This window comes from Mixophyes fleayi, chromosome 2, assembly GCF_038048845.1.
Source record: "Mixophyes fleayi isolate aMixFle1 chromosome 2, aMixFle1.hap1, whole genome shotgun sequence".
NCBI lineage: Eukaryota > Metazoa > Chordata > Amphibia > Anura > Limnodynastidae > Mixophyes > Mixophyes fleayi.
The window spans coordinates 80034524-80056669 of NC_134403.1; the positions used below are offsets into that span (position 1 = coordinate 80034524).

Here is a 22146-nt window from a genome sequence, read left to right on the forward strand (position 1 = left end):
GCTGAAAATGCCCACTTTTTGCTGTCCATTTGTATGTAACAAAAACCCAACAACCACGTGTCACATGACTCATTTTTTTAAATTATTTTATGATGGACAGTGTAAAGGTCTGTGATGACATATAAGTATTGCCACATAACAAAAAAAATAAAAATAAAACAAGTTGCTTATGTCCCTCTACTTTATAGTTTGGATTACTAGAAGAAATTTTTATAATATAAGTCTACTGCCTAAAATCACCTGCTTAAAACAAAGAAATACACTATTGTTGCCATGTGTCATACAAGTTCTCAAGGTCTGGCAGTATCTAAGAACATCTGCAACTATGGAAACAGTCAGTGCAGTCCGTTTTGCTTCCATGGTTACAGATTTTGCTAAGGAGTGTCATTATTTAATAACCATGTCAAATGGTTCCAATAATATGTTTCTGCATTTTAAGCAGGCAATTTCAGGCAGGTCCTATTTCAAATATCAGTTATTCTAAGAAAATTGTAGCACCCAGCACTATTTTTAGGCAATATCATCTTTGATATTTTATACTGTTGAGTTTATTTATATTTGGATCTAAATGAATATAAGATGTGCCAAGATTATAAATTGACCAAAAGTCAATCCTATTAATACACCCGTGTTTATGCAAAATTACAGGAGTCTCTGCTGATATATAAAACTTTAGCCTCAACTTTCTGGGAACAAATTTACACTTCTGATTATTTTTGGTGCTACAATCCTTTTAAAGAACATGACTGTTTGCAATTAAAGTGTAAATTGATTTTACCCACACAAGTATAGGGGAATGTGACATCTAGATGCGTTTAGTTTCCAGATAACGGTCTTGCAGGTTCAGGGTCTCCATGACAACGGTTTCAGTTAAGTAAAATGTTCCATGTTTGAAGGTGCTATAAAGGCATCAGCTGAAGTGCAATTACAAGGTCTGTGAGTTTTTCAGAACGTAACATTTATAGCAACTAATAGAAAAGCTCCAGCGCATATTGAATTAAAACCATATATCACAGAGGCAAAATGACTAGGTATGGTCAAGGTATGTACAACATTTCAAGAAAACCCTACCTATTGTCATCTATTACTGCTGGGACTTTTGTAATAATTATATAAAATACTTACAGAGTAAAAATTATCTAAAAGCAACAAAATCCTTAATGAGATGATAAACAAAGGCCTCACTGCAGCAGTTTACATGTCCAGTGACACAGAAACCCCTGTAGGATAGCAGCCAGCACAGTTTATATAACAGTGGTCAGACCATGGTAAGAACCAGTTGGCTGCCCTTGTGTTGCTGAGGCCTAGAGTTCCAACAGTCACTGGTTTCTGCACAGGTATGCATCTTGTTTATGCTGCCTCCGAGCGAGGAGGTCACAGGCTTATTCTACTATCTTACAGTGGAACAATAAAACTTTCTTCAAGTCTGCTCTAGAACTCTAGTATTGAGCCTACAAGCACCTGGTCTCCTGGACTGCATTTTTAGCCCAGTTCAGAGTGCCTTTCTGCAGTGATTTATGCCACTTGAAATAAGAGCGCTCAGAGACAGTGTTTTGTTGCCACTTGTTGCCCACTCTACATTAGTCCATTGTTTCTGCCTTTTTAAGCTCAGCGTACACTTTTGTACTGTCTGATTTGCCGCTGTCTTTGGATAAAAGGTAACAGATACTTTCTTAAACAAGAAACTTGTTACCTTTTAGCCAAAGGTTTCTAGGCTGTACCCACAAACTAGTATTCATATACCACAGCCCCATTTCACCAGTATGTAACAAAAAACAAAAGAGAATGTAATATTAACAAACCATAACAAAGTAAAACTAAAATCAGATCTATCCAGTTTGGAGACCAAGGGACTTTCTATCCAGAGCTTACAGCTGAATAGTTGTTATTATTGTAGGACACACATATTTCATTTAGTAGGGTCCACGTAAACCAGGTATAGCCTTACCGAGGGAAAATCTGGAAAAACTCTGTCACGTGGAGTCTCTGGGTGCAGAATGTTTAGCACAATCTGCTCACATAGGGCCTGATGCTGCGTTAGGAGCAAAGCAAAAACAAGGAGAAAATTTGCCCCTGGACAAACCATGTTACAATTCAAGGGGTACAAATTGACTTATGTATTTGCACGCAAGTGAAATACTGGCTGTTTTTTCATGCAGCACACACATACTTGATAGCTTTATTTTCAAACAGAAGTTGGAGTTGATCTATGACATGCCGTATCCCAACTATAAATATGTCCCTACATTTTAAATTTACCTCCCCCTCTAATGCAACATGGTTTGGCCAAAATGCAAATTTGTTTTTTTTCTTTGCTTTGCTTCTACCTCAGCATCAGGTCCATAAAGAGAAATTGCTAACATTTAATATAAACCATATTTATATCTTGGCTTTACCAAATATATAAAACAAGTTAACCCGTGCATGATACTCATGCATTCTAGTCAAATCAAGCTACTTAAGGTGTTAAAAAGGTTCTTGTCATGCATTTGGGGCTAGAGCGTTACTTCCCGACGCAAGCGCCCTTTTTTAACGTGGTTTTGTCCACATGTCACCACCTCATCATTTTTCTCCATCACCTCATCCTTCATCTTCATCGCCACATCCTTCATCAAGCTACTTAAGGTGTTAAAAACTCCCCACTGTCACCCCCGGCAACCACCAACCACTCCCAACTGTCACTTCTCCTTCAAGAAATATATAGGTCAGTGTATAACTCTGCCCAGCAGGTGGCGCTGCAGCTTGGTTTTTTTTTCCCCCACACACGCCACTAGGCATTTATATAGTAGATTATATGAATTATATATAATGCTTTCAAGGTATGTCAAACACTTTAACATGCAGCTCACTGTACACATACATCGTGGGTGCAAATTAAAGTGGTAACTTGATGGTACATAGCCCTAGAGATCGCCACAACACAGCAGTGTCATAGTCTAACAACTAGCAACATAAATTTTCTCCACAGTGACCATGAGATTCATGTAGAAACTGGACAAAACACACCCGTGCAGCCCATTTAATTTTCCCTTTGTGGGGTCTAGGGTCATATGAAGTAAGAGAAAAATGTTGCTAAGGTTATCCTGTTACTTAGGGCCGTAAGCTATATTCAGAAATAGGGTTTTGCATAATTCTCTATATGTATCTTTCTCAATTCTATTAAGATGTTGTATCTCATTAAATCAAATCAGATATTTTGTGTTAATGTTTGTCTGGAATGAAAAAGCTTAACCACAAAGGAAATTAGCTGAGCGCCTGCTAATGTGAAACTTTGTAGTATCAAGAAGTTATGCCAGCCTCAAGGACCCCTGATTGGATAAACAATAAGGAACTTCATGACATTTAGCATTAAGCTTGACCGCTACCTTATTTTATACCTGGTTTTTTTTAATAAGAACTGTCCAGAATATTACAATTATTTCCCATTGACGTGATTGTTGTGACGTGATTATTGTTTATAAAATATTAGCTATTTCCTTGAGTAAAGCAGTTCAGTTTGGACACCAGACACTGTGTGTGGTCTCTTATCTCTGGGCTACGATCAATCGTTACTGCTACTACTACATCTGATAACTAAAGCTGGGTACACACTACAGAAATTTCGACCAACTTTTTATGCCGAGCGATTTTACATGCGATCGATGTTCCGATCGCTCGGTCCATGGACTGCATACACACTAGCCTTGTTTAGGACGATAAAGGGAAGAGCAGACATCCCTTTAGTGACTTTTTACAGCCATGTTGTCGTGAGCAATGACTGTAATTTCGTACTCACTGTTGTGGATCGGTCGGAAGTTTATACACACTACACAACGGAAACGAGATTGGAACAAAAATATTAAACGGTACGACCAACCAAATGAGGCGACAATCGTCCATTTGGGCAGACTTTCGACCATCGTATCACTGCACACACTGACCCGACTTCTGAATGAGCGGTCGTATGTCGGCTGTTTGAGCCGATTATTGGACGAAAACAGTGTAGTGTGTACCCAGCTTTACATTGGCTTGTCAATTGAAGGTAGTTATTACATCTGTAGAGGAAATACAGAAAACTGCACCAACACCTTAATGCGCCAATTTATCTTCCTCATACATACACAAGTACATGCCCAAATTCTGTTTTTTGGACTTACCCCCCAAAATCACTTTATGCGTATTTCTGTGTGTTTGTTGGAAGAGGTGAAAATACACATGGTGGAAAGAGGAAAAACACCACATTAAAGTCCAGCATTCCGACACCGTCACTCCTTTTACTTACTAAAATACTGAATGGTTAAGCCTCATTTAAATGAATCATGAGATTAAAGGGACATCAGCCTGTCCTTAATACATGTTCTTTTGCTAGGAGAAAAATGTTTTGTGGTCACTACTAACCAGGGAACAGCTCCATAAACGCACTCTCTCCCCTCTTAAATTGTATTTAAACATATCAACTAGAAAACCAAAAATCTAATCTTTTTTAGTAAGGCACGTAAGTGCTCCTAGGCTGAATTCAGGATACAATGGGAAGCAATCCTGCCAGCTCCTTACATCAGGAGAATTTATATACCCAAGAAACGCTGCCATTAAGACACACAGATAAATGTGCTCTTTCAACAGACATATGACTTTAAAACATCAGTTGCTCTGCGACCTGCTATATTGTTTTTCTCTCGGATGCAATTTACACCTGCGTTTTAGACGGAAATTGTGGCCAACTATACATGATTTCTCTAATGTATTTCGGGGCAGATAAAGCTAATCTTGTTGTGTAATCAACTGTGTACCCTACATAGGCCCATGTGAATTAGAACTCACCATTTAAATATGCCATAGATACTTATTAATGCAAGTGTTCTATATATCACACATACTGAAGACTGAAATACAATTTTTCAATAAAACAGATTAGTCACATCTAGATAATACATACATATTAAGCTAATTTAATTTACAGTTGGAAACGGTGAATATCCATGTCATAATGTGACCGGCCCAACCTGGTGCTGGTTGCTGCTTTTGCAGGAGTAGCCCACACTTGTTGTCCTAATGCTTTAGCAGTCACTAGCTCAGGCAATACCCTGCTGATTACTGGGGAAGGTGGGGCTCACACATTGTAATATTATTTATGATTGTAAAACGTCAGTTATCATCTTGAAGTTGACGATGATGACAGCCGTATCTTTACTTAGTATTTTGAGTTGCACTTACCTCAAAATACAAACTAGAGGCCATAGTTTAGCATTAGCAATTTTACCCGGATGTATGGTCTGCAAAATTATAGCCGACACTTACTGAGGCCTCAAATGAAAAGTGATTAGTGATTAGCACCATTTGTATAATAATCTAGGGCAGAAACGGAACTAGCGAGCTGTGGGCCATGCATCTGCCATGCAGCGGGCCCCATTATCTCCATGGGCCCCGGTGCACCGCACTGCCGCACCAATGGTAGTTCCGCCACTGATCTAGGGTTATATAGATTTATCATGAGACCTGTAACTAACAAAGGGGTTAATAGATAATATATAAAGCAAATGAACAGAGATTGATGCATTTTTGCATGTATTTATTTATTTTTACATACCCACTGCCTCCTAGTTATTTGTAAGATGTATATAAAGATATATACTCTGACCTATTCCTCACAAAACGACCACAGAGACACATAGCTCACAAATCCTAAAACAATGATATCACGAACACATACCTCTGTCCCCCTCCCACTGAGAAATCAGGGACAATTCTCAGATTTAATCGGGTTCAGGAGACCAAAATGAAGGGCACTATCTGTAAATTGAGAACAAAGACTTAACTTCTACTGATACATAACAAAACACTTGGGGCATTTCAGTGGCTATTATATTATTATACAATATTGAAATCATCTTAAGTCCATTTTTGCTGCAAATTACTACTCATTCAAGTACTTTTATCGCAGACATTTCTTGAAAATTAACAAAAAAAATTGTTTACACATACAAATCTAACACATTGCAAACAGTAATCGTTTTTTTTCTTTTAATCAAGCCAGGAGTACAGAATAATAAAGTTTGTACTTTGGCATTTCATCACTTACAAGGAAGTTCCTTTAACATAGCGACATCCTATAAATTGATATCTATAAAATGATTTCATGTGTACAGAGACCAGATTTTTCAGAAAATAAATTACACATGACGGTTCTGTAATATAAGCAAGTAGCCTACTAAATATTTTGTACGCTATACATTTTTGTAAAGCAAATCTGTTATCCTCACATGTTTGTCACACAAATTGCTAGTTCTACATTATAAATAATGTTGTGAAAAGCTCTTTAAAAAAAATCACAAGGCCCTTTATGGTTTCGCTATGTAAACACAGCCAGCACTGTAAGGCACCCACTCATTTTAGAAAACATGATTGACTTGCCCACAAATATATCCTATTATGCATCGAAAATGGGTTTTTTTGATAACTGGTTTACCTAAGATTGTATATAATTTATCTTGGAACTATGATGGACCATTAATATGGAATGTATAGCATTTTGAAGCATAGCCATTAAAATACAACTTGCATTACTACTAAAAGCAGACTTACAGATTGAAAATAGCACTGGGTACAGCGATTTAATTTGCTCTACAGGCCAGATGAGATCTTAGCTCTTAATGTAGTTATCCTCCTACATTCTACTACTTAAATTGTATCACTAAATGAAATCAGTGCTTCTTACCTGGAGACCCCATGGGCTGTTTCCTCAAGAAGAGATCCCCAAAGGTCCTATTTTAGCTTAACTAGAAAAGAAACAGATAAAAGAAATAATGGTTATAATGCAATGGAAGCAGCTTGAGCAGCAGCAGCTATCCCGTGAACCCTCTGTTTGCACTTTCACATTACATTTCTGTTATGTAGTGTAATGATGTCATGGGGCGGAGGGATATCTGCTCGTTGCAGGAAGAAGGGCCCAGTTTGAGCCATTTCTGCTAAAGTGAAAGAGATCTGCGAGATGGAAACCAACAGAGCAGCCTCGTACTGTAAACACCCATCCTCCATCAGGCACTGTATAGCGCAGTGTGATCTGTCAGTGATCCCGTCAGCAGCGCCGATCACTGACGTTCTCACCTAGATATTCCTGTCATGTAATGATGGTTTGGTTGTACAATTACCTGGGGACTGCACTGGGCTCGGATTACTCCGGCCCTTTGTCCCTCCCGTCCAGGGAGCTGTGTGCTCCGCCGGGATGCAGATGCTCAGGGTCTGAGTGTACAGTTATTATCACACACCTCAGACGAGGAAACGCCATACTGGAGATAACTACTCAGTAATTACCTGTCCCTCACAGCACCAGGACTTTCCCAGCAATACAGGTTTTACTGGATATTAACTCCTTGCATACTGCCTTCTACTTAACACAGCCCTAGGCGGCCTGAGCCTCCACCAGGAAATGCTGGAACTTTTAGTTCCACGACAGCTGTCGTGCAAACCCAATAGTTTAAAAATAGAAGGCAATAAAGTTTCATGGGATAAAATAAAACCTTGATGATTCATAATGACAACATTTTTTATGTTCACCATACTTGATATTTTTATGGATCATTTGAGATTGGGCATTGAGTAATACTTTCAGTGGTTGGCCTCTTGCACAATGCAGGTATACTGTACATAGGAAATTATATTTATATGCAAGCGGTAGTTATAGCCTGCAATAAAAAATAGTCACAAAAAGCACCTGTATGGAGGCACGCAAGAGGGCAAAAGGAGAGAGTACACATGTGTATATAGATAATATATATAGAGAGAGAGAGATTTTATATATATATATATATATATATATATATATATATATAGTTCAAAGTGATGTATTTGCAATTTATTTGATAAATAACGAGATTACAGTCAGGACCTCATTTAGAGTCGGACGCAAAGTTTGTTTTAGGCGCAAGTGTCCAAGATGCAGGCGGATTTGGTGCTTTCTGCACATGCATGATAGTGTTTTTTTGTTGGATGCGCCTAAAACGGACTTTGCGTCCAACTCTTAATGAGGTCCTTCAATGTAAATGCTTATCAAGGTATCTAGTGTTCGTGTGTACAGAGTGTTACATATATTATAAAAGTTACAAGATGGTTTTCTTATATATTGGATTAACAGCATATTTTCAGATCTAGCTGCATGTTTTATTTTCTATAAAGATAATGATATTTCTATTATTAGTAAAACTATGTAGTAGAGCCGTCTGTTTTTACCAACACATTGGTAAAACACCTTCTGGTGTAACTGCATGCTCTCCCTGGAGTGTAGCACTCGGGAGCATAAGGTTGTCCAACCCTGTCATTATACCCACCCTAAGGGCCCAACATATGTGCAGCTTCATCATAGCTTTGTTTTATGTATTTGTTAATATTCTATGTACCCTTATATGATGTTCTGGTTGTGGCAAGCACTGTTCCCCCTAAAGGTTCAATAGTATCAGTCCCTCTGGAACTGATACTGTTAAAACTTGGTAGAAAGAACCCTGCATAATTTAACTGGATCCCATCAGCGTGGAGTCTTCATTAACTTTTTCTTTTACTGATAATTCATCTTAGAAGGAATATTGTGTTCTCTGCTCAGCCTCTGATCATCAACTTTCTTCCTCATTCATTACCTCTTCCCATTCCCATCTCCAAAACTTCTCCCACGCTGCTCCCCAGCTATGGAACGCCCTTTTCTCGTCCTACCAGATTGTCCACCAACCTTCAATCCTGCAAACAATCACTCAAAACTCATCTCTTCATGCCTACCCTAAGCCCTCATCCATTCACCACACTCACTCTTGTCCAATTTGCACTTTCTTGCCCCATTTGCACCTACTGTATCATTACCCCCTCCCTCTAGAATGTAGGCCTCTACAGGCAAGGTCCTCTACTCCTTATGTCTCACTGGGCAGCACAGTGGCCTAGTGATTAGCACTTCTGCCTCACAGCACTGGGGTCATGAGTTCGATTCCCGACCATGGCCTTATCTGTGTGGAATTTGTATGTTCTCCCCGTTTTTGTGTGGGTTTCCTCCGGGTGCTCCGGTTTCCTCCCAAAAAACTCCAAAAACATACTGGTAGGTTAATTGGCTGCTATCAAAATTGACCCTAGTCTCTTCCTCTCTGTCTGTCTGCCTGTGTGTGTCTATATTAGGGAATTTAGACTATAAGCTCCAATGGGGCAGGGACTGATGTGAATGAGTTCTCTGTACAGCTCTGCGGAATTAGTGGCGCTATATAAATAAATGATGATGATATCTGCATCACTTGTATGATCTTGTTTTCATGCCTTAAGCTGAATCCTCTGCTACCTCACGCTATTATTGCTAGCTCATGACCATCCATGTAGGCGTTATTATGCTTAATTGTATTCATGCCACTGTTATTATCTGTATCTCTCATTATATTTATTATACTTATGTGTGTCATATCTATAAGATGACTGCCCAGCGCTATATAGTCTATGGCGCCTTAAAAATATACTATGATTTACTGGCGTCAATTTATATTTTGACGTATTTATGTTATATTTGCTCCCCTCTATGTACCCCACCCCATTCCTTTCCTTTTTTTTTTGTATCGCGTTCCCCTTACTACGTAAATACCATAATAAAAATAATTCTGTTAAAAAATATACTATGTTAATGATGATGACGATTGACCACAAAAGTTAAAGATTTAATAAGGGGATATTATAACAGAGCTTCAGTCTGAGGTTATAGATGAATTACTACAGGATAAACACTCTTAAAGGCGATATCCACCTAAAATCAGTTTTTCACAATGTGAGGGACTGTTTGGAGACAAACTAGTTTACGTTGCTGTGCTTACCTGTTTTTCAATGGCTCACGTCCTGTGCACACAAGAGTATGGATCAGTGAGTTCTTCAATCCATCCTTTTGTTTGCAATTTAAATTAACCCTGGATCGGCCAATATCAGTGGAACTCTGCATCTCAAGTACGGTTTGAGAGTGTGGGACATACATCTGTCTAGCCTTGCTATCAGTCATTCCAAGCATACAGTACATCCCTCTTTCTAGCTTATACTGATTATTTTAACATATTGGCTTAAAGCCTTCTGTGACTTTCACTACATATTTTTCTTGCTATCCTCCTTCTCTTCGTTATGTATTTATATTACAAGGCACATTTGTTTATTTTCAAATATTACATATTTCCATTCTGGGTAGACTGGTAGATACATAAGAGATTAAGTGAATCAAGCCTCCCATGTAGCCCTTACTAAAAGATCCACTCAAAATTGCTCTAATAGTAACTGCTAAATCAGTTACTTTTACATTGAATTTATTAGTACTGAAGATAAAAGGGATTTTTAAAGGGCTTCGCTGGCAGAAAAAAGTCCATATATTTGTTATTTCTATACTCAAAAACATTAGCCAATAAAATTTTGGGTTAGTTTTCTTGGGTTATAGTAATTGTATTAAAGTATGAAATATAAAATGTAATAGGTTTGACTGTGACTTTCCCTATGCAATACCTATAAAATAAAAAATAAAAAATTATTCTAATATTGCGTTAAATAAAATGAACCCCTATATGTTTTTCTTAAGTATATTAATATCAATGGTGTATATATTATAAAATGCTGTCTGCTATCTTGCTGTTGTCTCAGGACTCTGGAACCATGATGAGTGAACAAGGAAATAGTGTAGACTCTGCAATGGGGACTTAGGGTTTTAGTATTTCTAAAGGCTTAGATATAAAACTACTGCTTGACCATAAAATACAAAATATCTTCTTAAAGTGCACCTATATCCAATACAACTCACCACTGGGCCTGATGCCGAGTTGGACACTTGCTGGGCGTAATTTACGGGGAAAAAAGTCTCTTGTGAAAGTATCGTACCACTATAAGGACGATTTAAAGATATGTACTGGAAAAATGGTGAAAATGCTCTTTCCATGTGTGTTAGTGATGCATTTTAAACAGGTTTATTGTACTGGTCCGCCAGAGGTTGGAGCCTAGGCAGTGTTTTAAAAAGGTCACTACCCTGTTCACCTCAAGAGCACTGTGAGATGACACAGGGACTCACAAAAACATGGGGGGAGTGATGGGACGGGTCTAGGCTGTAAGAATTTTAAGGGCTAAGGCACAAGTAGCGATACAGGCTACCATAATAACATTTCATGTATATGTGTGTATTTATTTTATTTATTTTCAATTTTTGTTATTTATTTGTTATTGTAAAATTATGTATTTAGCATGTAGTATTGAAGATTAGATATTAGTAGGTGTCATTTGCAACTAAGTGACGTAGAGCATGTCAATTTGACAAGGGCTTTCTTAGGCTAGGTACACACTGGCCCGATGACTGCATGAAAAACCTCCAATCAGCCGACATCCGACCGTTTGGTCAGATATCGTGTGAGTGTGTATAGTGACACAATGATCTAAAGTCATCACAAAGTGCTGATCATCGTTTCATTTGTTTCGTCGTGCGGTTTAATATTTTCCGACTAATCACCGACCGATCATGTAGTATGTATGCACTCATGCTCACAATCTCCATAGTTTACAGAGTCATGTTCTTTTCAGCCAATGCTAGCGATGAATGTCTGTCCCAGTGAATAAATGTAGAGAGTGCTGTATAAGGAATAATTCATTTGTTCATTCTGAGACAGAATGTTTAGTTTCAGAGTCACAGAAGCTAACGAAATTCGTTAGGACATGTGGATAGCTGTAATAAGATGGTTTAAATCAGTGTGAACATGTGACAATAATAAATGAATATTGTGCTGTCATTCTCTGAAGACCAGAGGACCAGATGAGCACAGATCTGAAGGTAAATCGGGTCAGTATGTATGGATGAATCGCCAGACTGATCGGACCTTCAGTCGTAGGTGCAATCGTTTTAGATAACATGTTGGTCGAAAAATTCTTCAGTGTGTACCTAGCCTTAATGGAAAGTAGGATATCCAGCATAGTGTGCTAGATTATGCAGAAGAAAAAACAAAAAGGTGCTTTTCACCAACAATTGTCCCATATCAGTAGCCTCAAATATCTACTCTGATATTGGGGAACCTAAACCTCCACTATCCCCTCATCATTTCATGATATTGACCCTGTGACTGACCTTGTCATATGCACTGCGGCCCTACCATGTAATCACACACAGACAGGTTACTGTTTCCCACAATATCAGCACATGTAGTGAAACACGGTGTGTTGCTGGGGGCATTCTGATGATTAGATATGTGGTGTAATATTGGTAATATGGTGAGTTGCCTTGAACATTCGGATGATCTGATTGGCTAACGGTTATTCCACCCCTGCCCACTTCACAACTTAGGCCATCCCGAACAAGAAAGAAATAAAGATTTAATATCATAAGTTATTCAAGAACCTAGTCAGGTGCACCATTGAAACAATAGATTTATTTGCACAGAAATTATTTCATTATGTTGCTGCAGGACTTTGCACAGATTTTTCGGTGCACATATAGACCAGAGACAGTGTAAAAGACTTCTCATCCACTATATTGTATGGAACACCTTTTGTTACAGCTTTGTACATTATATAACACCAGTGCATGACACTCTGAGTATTTAAAATCAGAAAATCCATCAATAACTTAAAATAAAGGCATCGCCAATGGTACCTTGCTTTCCTTATTTATATAATATCCAATACTGCGAGAAAACAGCAATAAATTGGCTAAAGTTCAACTTAAAGGGGAAATTCAATTTGGAGCGGGGTGCCCAAGTCTTGTGTGATGAGACTCCGCAGCTGTGTTCTGGTTGGAATCTTTTCCCAATTTTTCCTTGTACCTTATAGAGGTACGAGCAAAGATCAGAGTAGATTCCTCTACCGTAATATCCGGGGGAAAATCGCACAAGACTACGGAGGCACTTTGCAGTTAAAAAATGAAAAGAAAAAAAAAATCCGCAATGATTGCACAATGCTTTTCAAGAAACTGCTTTTTATGGCATGAAACCTATTTATATACACTGTTCAAAAATAAATGCAATGGCTCATAGAACATTGCGCTGTGCCACTCTATTATTTTGCTCTGTAATACCCCTTTCATACTGCACCAAATCCCAGGTTTTTCCTGGGTCGAGCTGAAACAACCCGGGTCTTGGTGCAGTATGAATGGTACATGTCCAAAATCCCGGGTCTAAAAACCCGGGTCTTCAACCCGGGATTTATCGAGGGGTAATTCCCGGGTCGGACCCGGGTCGCCTGCACTATGAATGGTGCAACCCGGGTGTTTCACAGTTAATTGTTATCATGTATGTTACGTGTGATCTGGAATCACACCGTTAGGCGCCTACATGGTGGAATAGGTTTCCCAAAAATAGTGGCCTTCCTGGAAAGTGCTGGGGTAATAGTTAAATGTCCCACGTGACATTCTGAAGTGTTGCATCCACTGCTGTTCCTCAAACGCTTCCACAGTAGACCAGAAAGCTTCTCAGTGGCTACGATCTCTGGCATGCATGGTTCGGTTACTGGCAGCACTCATTCTCAAAATTGAGGCAATGCTGGCCCTGAGAAACGCTCTCCTCCTGCGCATATACAGACACAGAGTTTTCCTCTGTTGTGCCATAAACTTCGCCTTCCTCCTCCTGAACTGGGACTGTGCAAGAGTGCACATTGTCAGCAGCTGCAGCAAACTCTCATTTGCTGCATAAAACATCAAAAAAATACTAGTAAACATGAACTCTGGGCTACACACAAGTGAGTCGTCGGCCATGATGAAAAGTAATGTGGTAAACAATCACCACCCACTTTAGCATCATCATCATATGCGTCAACAAACCAGTCACCTTTCAATGACATCACCGTTTTTCAGCCAATGAAAACTGCTCTGGTGATGACTCCCACAAATTGCCAGGGCACAGACTTGTGCAGTATGAATGGGGTCAACCCGGGAAATTCCTGGGTCCGAGGTGCAGTATGAATGGTGTTTCTGAGCTGGGACGCTCCGAGACCCTGCAAAAACCCGGCTTCAAAAACCCGGGATATTGCAGGGGCGGCAGTATGAAAGTGGTATAAATGACATTCAAGTGCACATTAAAACATGTTAACAAACGCTCTACCACTAGGGGCACTTTTGGAGAGCAGCCCTGGGTCGTTAAATCCTGTGACTCCTTCATGTAGGAAAACCTTGTTTATGATGTCACTGGTTTTAGAAAAAAATGCAAAGGTGTATTTTGCAGATCGCTCTAACAGTTGGGAACACTTTTAATTATTTCCACTCTGAGACTGTCACCTTGGTTCCAGAGATAAGTTCAGGAGACAAAGTTCAGCAGGAATTATACACATATAATATATTTTATATATATATATATATATATATATATATATATATATATATATATATATAATTATAACATATATTAGCGTCCTAATGCATCAACGAATAGCGCATTAGGGGGTATATGTACAAAGGTGAGGTTCTGCTCTGGTTTCCTCCCACACTCCAAAAATATACTAGTAGGTTAATTGGCTGCTATCAAAATTGACCCTAGTCTGTGTCTGTGTGTGTGTGCGTTAGGGAATTTATACTGTAAGCTCCTATGGGGCAGGGACTGATGTGAGCGAGTTCTCTGTACAATGCTGCGGAATTAGTGGCGCTATGTAAATAAATGATGATGATGAATATACACAAGACTATAAAAAATCACATATTATAATATATACTGAAAATATGTACAAAAAATGTATGCAACATTTTTTAAAAAAGGCAAAATGAACTGCAGAGGATATGTGTGGTGTAAGAAACAAAATGTATATTGTACAAGGTAAACATCTATGACATCACCTGTACCTATGGACGGATTAACATGCATAATTAACTAACAGCCTGTTTGACAGTCTGCTGAGTATTGCAAATTAAACGTTATTGTACATACAGTACACATGCATCTTTTCAATATACATTAAGATGTATTTGCAATTTTAAAAAAATATATATAGAGAGATATATATGTATATGCATATAAAACTAACCTGTTATTCTTTAACATTCACTTTGTATATTTTTTCAGTAGGCTTTAAGAAAACTTCTTAGCAACAGCCTGATATTAAACCAGACTCAGAATGCATTTCTGCTTAGGCCTTGGGCCATAGACGCACATTATTAATGTAGAGTATTTGTATTAGAAATGTGCTTAACCCTTTGGTTTCCACTGAGATAAACAATGAATTGCACAGCTTCCCACAGCAAATCTAAAAAGAATTCCCATAGGGCAGTATTATGTTACAATTATCAAGTTAAACAATTCATTTCAAGATAATAACATGCCTACAAAGAAGACAAAGACATCTATTTTGACAAGATGCTTTTCTAATGTTAAGAAATAATGTATTTTAATATATACATAGGTCAGGCTATGTATTAGTGCACCTCTGTAGTTCATACATATAACATAAATAATAATTCAGTTCTAGAATGCCTATTTAGGATTGACAAAAATGCACATATAAACACCAACAAACCATGTACCCCTGCATATTGTATTTGTTTTTTTCAGAACTGTAGATACACAGTAAAATATGCAAAATGTATTTGTTTTGTACAAGTAGTGATGATTCAATCTCTATAAAATGCATAAAATAATAATCATAAAATCATAATAAAAACACATTATGCACTGTAGAGTATATGTTATAAATGTACGTGGTATGTATTGAGATAAATATGATGGAATTAGTGAGAAAAGAAGAAACAAAGAGCAGAGGGCAGTTTTGCACTGAATCTCCTGACAGACGCCTGGAAATGGCCAATGTATAATGCACTGATCCATAAACTGTCCTTCAGCATCCAGCTGCCAACCAGCCATCCAGCCCTCTGCCCACTCATTGCTTACCCATGGCACAGTAATCTCCTACATGCCTGCTTTATGTCCTGTACACAGAAGTGATGGCTGTCTTATATTTGCAATCTATACCTCCCCTTCCTCTCCCACCCATGCAAATCATCAGTGAGAGTGTTTATTTTACATGCTATCATAATATAAATAAATACGCACCCTGATGCCAGCAGGAATGTGACAGCTATCCAGGCCAGGCACGATCACAATGCCCTGATTTAACAGATGTGCCGGGTACCTGGACACTAATACAGGCTTTTCCCATAACACCCGTCCGACATGCCCTGGGCCTGCAAGATGCTTTCCGCTATCAGATGAAGTAGAGCTACACGTCGCACATCCTAACACAATTGTGACATGAACAGCCAGTGTCAGGGGATGAACATTTGTGTAAGATTACATACCTCCCATCCGAGCAGCCATAATACAGCAGGTCACATGGGTGTTGCGTTGCAAGAATGGTCATAGCCATAGCAACAGCAAGGAGCTTGGAAAGAGAGAAAGAAGACAACCCTGCACTGGTGATAAGGAGCAGAGCTTCCACCTCCAAATCCCGGATTTCCTGGTGTCTAACTGAATATTCCTGGTCAAATTCCTCTCAAGATGTGTAGTGAAAGCTCTGTGATACATACATCACATGATCTGACATGAGAGATAGCAAAACGAAGTTCCCTGTGTTATTTCCTTTGTTCCTTCAGCCTGCAAATAAGCTAGAGTGAGACTGCTGCTGCCTGCACTGTCCATCCCCTCCCCTTACTCCTTCCCCACCCTCACTGTGTATAACAGTGTGCAAGACCTAGTTCACTCCATGATAAATGCCCGTAGACCCTCTCTTGAAAGGCAATAATGAAACCAATGTAAATAAATATAGGTAATGCAAAATTTGGTACTATAGATTTGTATTGGCAAGTGCAATGCATGTTATCAATGATAATATATAATGGTGCTAGAAACTAGTTTAGTGTTGAAGGCATTATATATATATATATATATATATATATATATATATATATATATGTATATATATATATATATATATATATATATATATTATATATACATATGTACACATATCCTACACATACTGCCACTTCTCCTACTGCCTTCATTGTAAAATAGTAAAATAATCGTATTCCATTCACTTGCATTTCCATTACATTTTTCTAGCGCGACCTCTACATTTCCATACCTCCACTTCTAAATTTCCACTTTGACCACTGTATTCATATATATATATATATATTAATATATATATGTACTGTATATGTACTGTATATTTTGTGGGCAGCACCGGGGTCATGGGTTCAATTCCTGACCATGGGTTTATCTGTGAGGAGTTTGTATGTTCCCCCCGTGTTTGCGTGGGTTTCCTCCCATACTCCATAAACATACTAGTGGGTTGATTGTCTGTTATTAAATTGATACTAGTTGTTGTGTCTGTGTGTGTGTGTGTGTGTGTGTTAGGGAATTTAGACTGTAAGCCCCAATGGGGCAGGGACTGATGTGAGTGAGTTCTCTGTACAGCACTGCGGAATTAGTGGCGCTATATAAATAAATGAGGATGATATACATATACATACATATACATATATATATATATATATATATATATATATATATATATAACAACAATTAGATACAACAACGCGTAACTCTGGATTGATAAAAATGTCCCAATAAAAGTCTCTATAGAATATCGATCTGCTTTATACATGCCAATTCCCAAAAGGAATAGTGAATATTTGTGGGTAACAATTGATGCCCAATCGTTGTATACATCTATCGAACACAACAAAGGTATCAAGGCAGTAGAAAAATTCCTTGAACTAGATGACACTATTTCAGAGGTACATAAAACCTTTATATGTAAGTTGATTGAATTTATATTAACTCATAATTATTTTAAATTTCTTGATAAATTTTACCTACAGCTTTGCGGTACGGCAATGGGCACAGTTTTTGCGCCCAATTATGCAAATTTACTAATGGGAGATTGGGAGAAACAATATGTGTATGATTCTGTTACCTTTTCTGAAAATATCATCCTTTATAAAAGATATATCGACGATATTATAATCGTTTGGAAAGGAGATGTTCAATCTCTTAATGACTTCATGCTATATATTGGGAATAATGATTTTAATCTCAGTTTCACAATGAAGTGTGATCCTATACAAATAGAGTTTCTAGATCTCACTCTTATAGCGGAAGAAGAGAAAGTAATCACGAAAAATTATATCAAACCCGTGGATACCAACAGTTACTTACATTTTAAAAGCTCTCACGCTAAAAAATGGAAGACAAATATTCCATACTCTCAATTTTACCGTATTAAACGTAATTGTAGCAATGATACTCATTGTAAAGAACAACTAAATGTATACTCTGAGAGATTTCGAAAAAGAGGGTATCCTCAGGAACTATTAGAAAATGCCATTGTGAAAATGGAACAACTTAATAGACAAGAGCTTTTATCATATTCTAAAAAAACTACTGAGAGTAATGGTGATATTTCGTTTATTACAACCTATTGTGGTAGTGAAAGAAAAATTAGATCAGTCTTTTCCAAACATTGGAATGTCCTTAAAAAAGACCCTGTTCTTCATGAGATTCTTCCTGAACACCCGAAGATTATTTTTAAGAAAAATCGAAATCTTAAAGACATATTAGCTCCTAGCCTATTGAAATGTAAAACTACCACAAATACCTCTTCTTTCTTGGATATAAAAGGTAGCATTAGATGCAATCGGTGTAATATTTGTAAATATAAAGCCCCCATTAGTAAGGTGTTCTACAACCACAACAATAGTAAAAGTTTCAAAGTTAAACAACTGATGAATTGCATGTCTACATCTGTTATATATCTTTTAGAATGTAGTTGTGTTTGTAAATATGTAGGAAAAACTAAGAGACAGTTGAAGATTCGTATTCAAGAACATGTGAGAAATATTAAGAATAAAGTAACTAGTCATTTGGTATCGCAACATTTTAAGGAAGTACATCAATCAGATCCTCAATATTTAAAATTTATGGCCTTGGAACATGTAGAACTAGGGGTGAGAGGTGGCGATTTAGAGAAGCGCCTCTCACAAAGAGAGATGTACTGGATATATACATTGGGTACCCTTTCACCCCAAGGGTTTAATGATAATTATGAGATAGCCCCATTTTTGTAATATAAGATGTTTTAATTATAAGCCTGTTTTACATTTTATAAAATAGTATTTTATGTGTTACTATGTACTGCACTGGTAATTATTTTTATTTTTAGATGCATTGTTATAGGTTGTTCTGTGCAAATGTAGCATCTGTAATGTCTGTACCCATTATACTGATATAATATTTGTTTGTTAGTAGCTTGATATAACATTATATAACATTCAGTATTTTATGATGCATTGCATTGTTATCTATCTTTAGATGTATTGTAAAGGTTGTCCTGAGCAAATCCAATATTTGTAATACTTATATCTATTATGCTGGTACATTATTTGCAGATTGGGACATTTTGGACAGATTCATAAAGTCCTTTATTGTATGTGACATAAAGTTTATTGAATATATTAATCATGTGATCACGCAGGGCATGTTTGTGTATTGCCCTCATGTTGAACGTCGGAGAACGTTCACTGTGCGCATGCGCAAGAGGGCGCGGCGCACACCATCTAAGTTTGTGACCAGGAGAGTCATATTATCTTAATCCTCTGTATATATTGGTCATGTGACCACGTAGGGCACGTTTGTGTGCCGCCCCCACGCTGAACATTAGAGAACGCTCATTGTGCGCATGCGCAAGATGACACGGCGCACACTATTTAAGATTGTGACTAGAAGAGTCACATTATTCTATTTCCTCCTGAAGAAGTCTTACATTTACAAGACGAAACGCGTTGAGGTTATTTGGACTTTATTTACCAGCGGAGTTACAACATAAGACTGCAAGTATTATTGGAATTGGCAGTTTAAATAGTGTACTCCTGAAAGGTTTTTATGGTCTGCATTGTGGACTGAAATCCTGCACATTGTGTTTTTATATATTTTACCATGTGAGTTTGTTACCTTAAGGTCCTTATTATATTAAATGTGTATTTTTGATATACTACACCATGATGGCTCTTCTTTTCTAATATTGAGACCAACACAGATGTCCTGCTTGATGGAAGCTGTTTGCTGCAAATGATACAGATAAGCTTTAAAGATATTTTCTCTGGTATGCATATATAATATGCTTAAGGTGTTGGCGTTCTAAGGTGTATAAACAGATAAGCTACAAAGCTTTTATGTCTGGTACGCATATTGCACATTTAAGGTGTTTGTGCTCTTCTAGAGTGGTGCTCGCTCTATGTTTTTCCATCTTTCTCACTGACTGTTGATTACCCTGGTATCTTATACTAATACTCCAGTATATCCACATGGAGATTGTCATTTCTGGGCTTGTGGAACAGTCACTGTATTAGTGCCTCTAAAAATACAGTATTATACTATGTGGCGCCCTATCCCTTCTGTTCTGCTATATATATATATATATATATATATATATATATATATATATATATATATATATATATATATATATACATATATATGCTGTATATTAGCGGTGAACCTGTGTTTCGGCTTCAAAACTGGTATCAGTTGTAAACCAACCTTGTGTTTCAACTTTGCTGCCGGACTTGTCTAACAAATGCTAAAGGTTTTGGATCTGGATTTAATAAAAAATTGTGAAAGTAGGTAAAATAATGTCATTTTAATCTGTTTCTGATCCTATATTACTATTTATTGCATTAACATTAGTTTCCAGTCATTTCCCATCTATTTTTTAATGATCCCTTCACAGCGGTCCCAATTTTGGCCAAAGTCTGCAGCAAGCTTTCTTAATGAAAGATTATGTACCTTTGCCATCATTGCATTTGTTTTCTCTGATTCAATTAAAGTATAATAAACTGCATATTGTTGATATCTCCCTTTCATTGCACCCAAACCTCCATCGCATATTCAGACTTATTATTACTGTAATTGAATAAATAACCACACGGACACCAATGTAAATTTGGCAAAAGGTCACAGTTTTTCTTTTAACAAAAATGGTGGTAGAAAGAGCAGCGTGTGTCAGCTCACAACTAATAGCAAAACCAAACAGAGGAAGGTCAGATTGCCATTACACCACTGCTACCAGGAAATAATCCTTTACGATGTTACGGCTTCCTAGTAACTGTCATAAGCTTTTAGAACTAGCAGGAGAGGTCTTCACCTATAGCAGCTGCCTTTCCCAGGGAGATGGACGCACTCACAGATACTCGGATGCCCCCAGGACTTAGCGTGGTAAAAGCTTATGAGCAGGAACCAGTAGCATGGAGATAGAAGTGGGACAAGAGCACGCCCCCCACGTCCACTCAGAAGGCAGCGATAATTTAATTACAGCCGAGTGCCCTGGCTGCCTGCCACTAGTGGTGACGCAGCGGCAGTGTGAGGTGTCCAGGTTGCCCTGACATCAGAGTGACTACACCCCTTCTTGGGGATTGCCTCTGCTGCATGTTTCGGGCAGTCCCGTATACCCTGGTGTTTTTACAAAGCAATGGTTTTTCCACCCTCACTCCCACATAAATATTTATGAACTCCCTAGTTTGATTCATAAGTACAGCATTATAGCACAGATCTACCTCACTCCTAGGACAATGCCATCTTGAGTTCCACCATTTAACATTGTGCCCTCTCATCATCGTGTAAATGTCTACTAATGCCACTGTCTGTAGATGTCCACTGTCATCTTAATGAAGGAGTTTGTAAATCTGCCAGCAGTACATTCAATTCAAAAAATAATTAACCATACTTTATGGTTCTCTAACTCCCATCATATATTATAAATCATTATCCATCACATCTCCATCTATACATGTATTCTTTGCCAGGTCCAAAATATGTCCTGTTAATTTCTCAGAATGTGGAAATTCAATTGAATTGTCAAAACATGTTTTGGACAACCAAATCTGTTTCAATGTAAGTATTATACATACCTACATGTGTGGGAAGGGCAACTTTGGGCCTATCTGAACTGTCTCTTTTACATAATTCTTACACGTCACTAATAGAACATATAAATATTTATATACATTACATAGTTGTATACATGTGTCTTGGGCACCACCTCCGCTGAAAGTCTCGGGCAGTCCCCTTTACGTCCGAGTTGGATAAAGTTTCCTCTGGGGGAAATGATTTTTCAGCCCTCCATCCCCATAAATATAAATGAATCTCCTGGTTTGATTCAGAAGAGCAGAATTATGGCACAGAGCATATAAGTAAAACAAGGTAATGAAAGCCATGCTCTTGGCAACCG

The 22146-nt window shown here is 37.8% G+C and overlaps 1 protein-coding gene across 10 annotated transcripts in view; it reads right to left on the bottom strand.

The window, feature by feature from the left end:
* The window catches only part of DTX3 (deltex E3 ubiquitin ligase 3), a 63007-nt gene extending 46478 nt beyond the window's left edge, over nucleotides 1-16529 (bottom strand). Inside the window, exons 1-3 of one of the 10 annotated variants that reach the window (XM_075199360.1) lie at nucleotides 16217-16529; nucleotides 6695-6755; nucleotides 5690-5769 (exon numbers count right to left, since the gene is read on the bottom strand). Coding sequence is in view for 5 of the 10 variants with exons in the window: in XM_075199353.1 (XP_075055454.1) it covers nucleotides 6695-6707 (13 nt within the window). In the remaining 5 variants the exon portion in view is untranslated. The other 9 variants (XM_075199362.1, XM_075199363.1, XM_075199361.1 and 6 more) reach the window with 9 other exon arrangements.
* Between the last annotated feature and the right edge of the window lie 5617 nt (nucleotides 16530-22146).